The following is a 6,454-nucleotide window of genomic DNA, read 5'->3' as shown; positions in this document are numbered from 1 at the left end:
TCGGTCATTCAGAGTCTTGTCAATCTAAAGTATTAGTTTATATACGTAACTCTAATTGTCAAATTTATGATGAATGTACTGACTTTTGAAGCACCTTAATAAAAATAGAGATTCCTCTTCCATTTTTATTTTATGCACTATTGGAGGCTGTAAAGGCTTAGTTTGGGCACAGTTGATTTGGTATGTGTCTAACATTAATCTTATGAGAAACATGAATTCCAAGTCAAAATATGATCACACGTGTAGTAGGGTTGGGATCTTTAGGGTAATGACCTAAGTAATATCGACGCTAACACGCGATACTACACGACAAGTTGACACATTATTTCTCGAAAAACGGAGAATTCCGACACGTTGGAACACATTATATATTAAATGCATATTTTTACATATATAATAAATTTTCATTTTTATGATTATTTCAATCGAATTAATTTGATTCAAATTCAGAAATAAATAAATAAATAAACAAGAATAAAATAGAATGAATTTACACTAAAAATATTAATCCACCATTTATTAAAATTATTTATTATTTTAATTTGACAAATTCAACTTCATTCCAATAATCTATAAAAGTTGGGGGAAAAAAACAACTCACATTCTAGATTCGTGTATCGGAAGATAAGAGAAAAAAACTTGGGGATGAATTGTTTATCACGGAAAGTGAGAGCCGGAAGAGAAAACTAAATTTTTTCTTTCTCCAATTTTTTTTATTATTATTTTTTCACATATATACATTTTGACCTATCATTTATTGAATATTTTTAAGATTGAACTCACATGTCAGAAACTCGTATGTCAAAATTCCAACGTGAATATCAGAAGATATCGAAAAAGTTGACTAGATGCCTAAATTTTCCAACATGTGTTATTCAAGTATTGAAGAGTGTTCGAGAATATCGGAGAGTGTCAAACAAATGTCAGACTATCCGATATGATACGAATGCTCTCGAAGAGTGTTGATACTTTTTAGAGAAAATGACTAGAGGGGGAGTGGCGTTGATCATTCCTCTGCACCCTTTTATTGATTAGGAAAAAAAGCTGCAAACATAAAGTGTGCTTATCTTGCGGGTAGAAATTCGTTTTCACTCACCATCTAACTCTATATGTTAGTATAGGCCTAGTTAAAGGGCCAAGGCGCCCAAGCACTGACAAGGGCGTTCAACCCTCGATATCGAATGCGAGGTGGTGGCGTCGCCCCCTTCAAGTTCCGCTCCCCCACGCAGTCGACCAAAGCTAGCTCTCTCTCTCTCTCAATTGTCTTTTCTTCTCTTAAATTTTTTGTGTTTGCTTTTCTTTGATTTTTGGGCCTTTATTTTTTGTGCTGCCGCGTCTTCCAAAAAAAAAAAAAGTTTAGCGTCCACAATTTTTGACCACTCAAAGTGGACGGAGCTAATAAAAGTTTTTAGTGGCTTTATAAGTATACGATAATCTCGATTGCATTAATTTAAAAGGATTTGATAATATTTTCACGACAAGTATATCTAAGGTCTCCCAAAGGAGGAGAGACTCCAGAAGCAGCGACGGGTAGAGAGAGCGTTGCGGCTTGGCGTGGCTAAAAGGACAGATGGAGGAGGGGTAAGAGGTTTATTAACCAGTTCATTTGTGAGTGCAATGTGCACCCAAAATTTTAAAAAGAGCCAGCAATCGGAGGCCGCGCTCGATTAGGGAAAAAGGGAAAACACGACATTCCATGCTAATTTCGATCCTTGCCAAAAACATACTCCAATGGTAATCTTTCCCGCTCCTTTCTCGCAAGGAACACAAACAATTGACGCCCAAATCAAGCCTAACACAACACGCTTGGATCTGTGCGTCATTCCAATATTAACCAGACCAAAATATTTCCAAAGAGAATGTTCCAAAGACACACACAAAAGCACTTTCCTCTTCACTTGCTTCGGTCACCAGGCTTGTATTCCTCAGCATCCTGAAAATCATAACTAGATGATCTCGCCACCTCGTCTTGTCGAGACGACGACATCGAAGATGGGGAACCAAAGTGCTCTTGACCCAACAAGGTCGAAGTAATGATGGGGAACTCCGCATCACTACTTGAGAGAAGCTGCGCGTACTGAATCAAGTGCGGGTATGCTTCATGAGACGATGCCGTCGTTGTCACTGATGGATTAAACGGCATGGCGTTGATGCTTTGTCCGGACAATGACGATAGATTGCGAGGAGGGTACACGTTCCTAGGGATGCTCGTACTAGTGTTGCCTTGAACTCGTTCGGGGAAATTGAGCTTGGCCTTGGTGCCTTTGAATCTGAGGGCAGCGTTGTCGTAGGCGAGGGCCGCTGCTTCAGCCGTGTCGAACGTGCCAAGCCACACCCGAGCTGCTTTGATCGGGTCTCGTATCTCGGCGGCCCATTTGCCCCACGGCCTTTGCCTCACTCCTCTATAGTGTCTTCTCGTCATCCTGCTATTCTCTTCACAAACATAAGGGAAATCAAACAATGGAGGCCTGTTAATAAGGTTAAGAGCGAGACGTGAGAAAGTGCGATGGAAAAACATACAGAGGAGCATTCGGAGGCTGAGTTCCGGGCCCCTACTTATATTGCATTGTCCTCACCTGAGAAATCACTATTTATTATGACCCATATTTCTCCTATCAATCTTCAACGAGTTATCATAACATTTTTAGATGCACATAAATTGTTCTATAATAAATAAATTCTTTACTAAAAGAGATTGCTACGACAAGGGATTGGTTTGATGCTTTTTAATTTATCAATGTTCGTTTAGAGTTAAGTTTATGTGGAGATTACATAGAGTATGCAAGCCACCGACCAAAAGACGGGAAGATGACAGTTTTCTTTAAAATTGGGCGAGGAAAAAGATGAGTCACTTGTCGTCATCTTACATAAATTGACAAAGACATTTGCATCGAAAGCAAATAGATCTAATTAAATTTGAAGATTCTTATAATTTTTTAAAAGAACATGGGGTTGAGAATGATGACAAGTGTACTCTGAAAGAACTAAAAAAAATTGTTAATTCAAAAAATCCTCGTTGAGAATGGAAAAAAAAAATGGTAATGGTAAAGATCAATTTTTAAGATTTGTGGGGTGGAGGATGATGACAAGTGTACATTAAAAGGACTGAGAATTGTTATTTAAAAAATCCTTATCAAAGTACTTTCAAGAATTGTGGGGCTAGATTTTAGAATATCTAAGAAGCATGGTCCTTTTTCGAACACCATACAGCTCATAATCTGATTGATGTATATTTTTTTTTTTTATGTCGAGGACCCGGCCTAACTTACCTTATGAGAGCACAGCACCGGATATACATCATGGAAGACTAATCCAGCAACTCACTAACTAGAGCCCCCGTTTAAGTCACCAAATATATATTATTTTTCTATCTGCTAACTCATACAAATGAGAAACAACGTAGACATAGGAGTACGGTAACAGTATTGGATACCTAATTATAAATCTAACGGAAAGAGAAAAGAATAACAAATTTACATGAGGTTATCTAAATCAAAAGGACACAGACCCACAATTTCCTTTGAAATTCCTAACAACGTTAATTATTAGTTTTTGATACCTAAATATTAGCTAAACATTTAATGATAAATTGCATAGAAAATTAAGGACCAACTTTAATCCCTAAACAAAAATAGTATTATTAAATTTTATAGCATATAGCTATTACGAGCATTTACAAAGCATATAGACATGTCATCTTTAAAATACTAGAGAGATAGATGCAAATTTAACTTCAACTTTTTATCCTTTACCATTTGAGATTTAACTACGGAATTATCGAATACCTCGAGCCCTTTGAAAGCCATACATATGGACATTATGAGTCATTTAGAACCTTGTCAAATATTTTCATAATTTTTTAGGCTAAGAAAATTTTCTTTTTCTGGTTTGGCAGGGACATCAACAAGTGCTTCTTTTGCTTAGTTAAAAAGTCAAGATAGATTATTATACATGATGTGATAACACAAAGCATATGAAGCACATTGACATTTTTTTATCTTTTTTATAACCTCAATAACCACAATGTCTCTGATTGATTTGATCTACTAACATGCAATACGCGCATTCAAACTTCAACAAAAATTTGGGTATAAAAGCAGCAAGTGCGTCACCCTACCAAGCGCAACCACAACTAGGGCGGATGAGTTTAGGTCAAAGACGCAACTTTAAAGAAGCTCCTTCAGGAAGAAGACGACTTGCAGAAGCGTACTGAAGTCTTCATCTGTCAGGTAAAAGACATATTGGTTGACACATACTGAACCACGTAGTGAACATTAAAAGGCAGCCAATATTGCCCCACCAGAAATTTTTTTGTGTAGATCAAGAATGAGAAGATGGGAACAGAAGAAAAGAGTGAAAAGAGAGCAAGTTCTTTACGGAAAGTAACGAGATGCCTTGCACTTGGACAACACGGATCTTATCTCCTATGCAGCCTCAATCATGTGTGCACACGGATATTTTAATTCATTCGCTAAAATCCCACACTTATCCCCCTATGTTTTCATTTTCTTTTAAATCCCTCTTGCGAGTTCACATTACACATCAAATGAAGGGCTATGTTTGACTAAAATCTTGCATCACATATTGATTAAGAGATTCAACAAGGATAGGACAAAAGAGAAAAGAAACGCGGACACACACACAAGAGAGTGAAGATCTAGATAAATCATATAGCTAAGATCAAAAAAGAGAGGAGGGAGAGTCGCTTTCACTCTTGCTTGGTGCACTTGCAAGTGCTAAAAGAAGCATATCTAGAAGTCTCTTTTCCGATTTGGGGAAACGAAAACACAGTTTTGCCTAGTATCAAACCCCAAAATCCACAACAAAGGATCCCCCAAAAGGAAAATCTTAAAAAAATCATGGAAGCAGAAGTATATATGCCTAAAAACATGAGGGTTTTTGCGGGATGGTGCAAAAGCAAGAGCACAGTAGGATACTTACCCTGATTTTGAGATGGTTGAGGCGAGTCAAAGACGAGAGTTGTGGTGGTGGATTCAACTGATGAATAAGCTGAGCTGGGAAGATTTGTGGTGTTGGTGGCGGTGGTGTCCATGACTTGAGTGAGAGTAGTGACCATGGTCGAGAAGTCGGTCTCGGACCAGGATGACGAGAAACTGCACGGCTCTTCGTCTTGTTCTTCTTCCTCTTCTTCTTTGGCCTTCTCTTGCACCGATGCTTCAGGAGGAAGTGACCTCTTTCCATGCCTCCGATGATGATCCACCTTTCGAACACTAGTGTCCTTCAGATTAACAAATGGCTTCTTGAGATGCTTTCTTTTTCGTGTGCCTGTGACGGTGAAAAAGAGAGAGAGAGAGAGGAGGGAGGGAGGGAGGGAGAGAGTTTGTGAAGAGAGTGCTAAACGACTAATATATTGCCTCACTGTCTGGCTAGGGTTTTGAGGACGATGAACAAAAAAGGGGGTAAAGGAAGTGATAGATCGATCTGAAACTTCACATTTTTTTTCTTTTCTGTTTGTTCATTCGATGCTCAAAAGAATTATTCGAAGAGCAGGCGGTGGGAAAGTTAGGTCGTAGAAAGTGAGAAATAGGGTTTGAATTGAAACTTTTTTTTTTTTTTTATTCCAACGTTAGGAGAACAATTGATGGTATATTTTGGCACATCATGATTTGAACTGAGAATTTTTAAGTTCCGAATCCTGTCCCCACAATTCTCTCTCAATTTCATTTATAAGAACGTTTCATGGATAACTTAGTAACCATTCGAAAGTTATCAGAGAATCAGATTCTCTTAATTTTAAGTATAAATCTGATCGAATTTGAAAAGAATAATTAATTCGTTTAGGTGATTTTATTTATTAATGCTAAACACCTTACAGTCTTTATTCTTTTGTCACTAGTTATTAATACCTTAAGACTCTGAAAATGTAAGAATATAAGAACGTAAGTATTTATAAAACCTCTATTCTTATAAATTATTCTTAGGTTGATACTAAAAGAGTGCATACTCAATATTTCGTCGTTGATTTCCACCTATATCTTGTTCAATAAATACTGATTTCACTGGAGTGTTTGGGTGGACATGCATAAGCTTGCTGACATAAATGCGAACATTAGTCCATTTATTTGAGTGACGATCTTAAGTGCACCCTTTCTCACATTTGACCTGCATTCAAAATTTTACTCATAAAGTGCTTCTAACAAGCTTGAATCCAATACCACAAACATTAGTGTTTTAAAAGGATGGAATTATGAAGCCCTTATGGCGTAGTGGAATATCCCTTGTATCGAGGGCAAAGATATAATCAGACATTGATAATGTAGGTGGGATGGGTAAAAAAATTTCCATAGAAAAACAGGTGGTTGACACTCTTCAAAAAATAAACTGGAATCAAACAAATTGCCAAATTCATGGGTACAAAATAAGGTGATAATAAGAAAATAGAGAGTTGTTGCTCAAAGGGGCAACAATTTTATAAATTCATGGCTTTCAAAAT

General features: G+C 37.2%; 1 protein-coding gene across 1 annotated transcript; it reads right to left on the bottom strand.

Moving 5' to 3' along the window:
* Window positions 1-1,672: 1,672 nt before the first annotated feature.
* On the bottom strand, window positions 1,673-5,513 carry LOC104453559 (ethylene-responsive transcription factor ERF113). The gene is made up of 2 exons (XM_010068162.3): window positions 4,942-5,513; window positions 1,673-2,433 (listed from the first exon to the last, which is right to left on the bottom strand). Exons 1-2 carry the CDS (start codon window positions 5,075-5,077, stop codon window positions 1,895-1,897), a joined length of 675 nt encoding a protein of 224 aa, XP_010066464.2. The 5' UTR covers window positions 5,078-5,513; the 3' UTR covers window positions 1,673-1,894.
* Between the last annotated feature and the right edge of the window lie 941 nt (window positions 5,514-6,454).

Source organism: Eucalyptus grandis, chromosome 7, assembly GCF_016545825.1.
Source record: "Eucalyptus grandis isolate ANBG69807.140 chromosome 7, ASM1654582v1, whole genome shotgun sequence".
Lineage (NCBI taxonomy): Eukaryota > Viridiplantae > Streptophyta > Magnoliopsida > Myrtales > Myrtaceae > Eucalyptus > Eucalyptus grandis.
The sequence above is the reverse complement of the archived record's forward strand: the minus strand, read 5'-3'. Positions and strand labels throughout refer to the sequence as shown.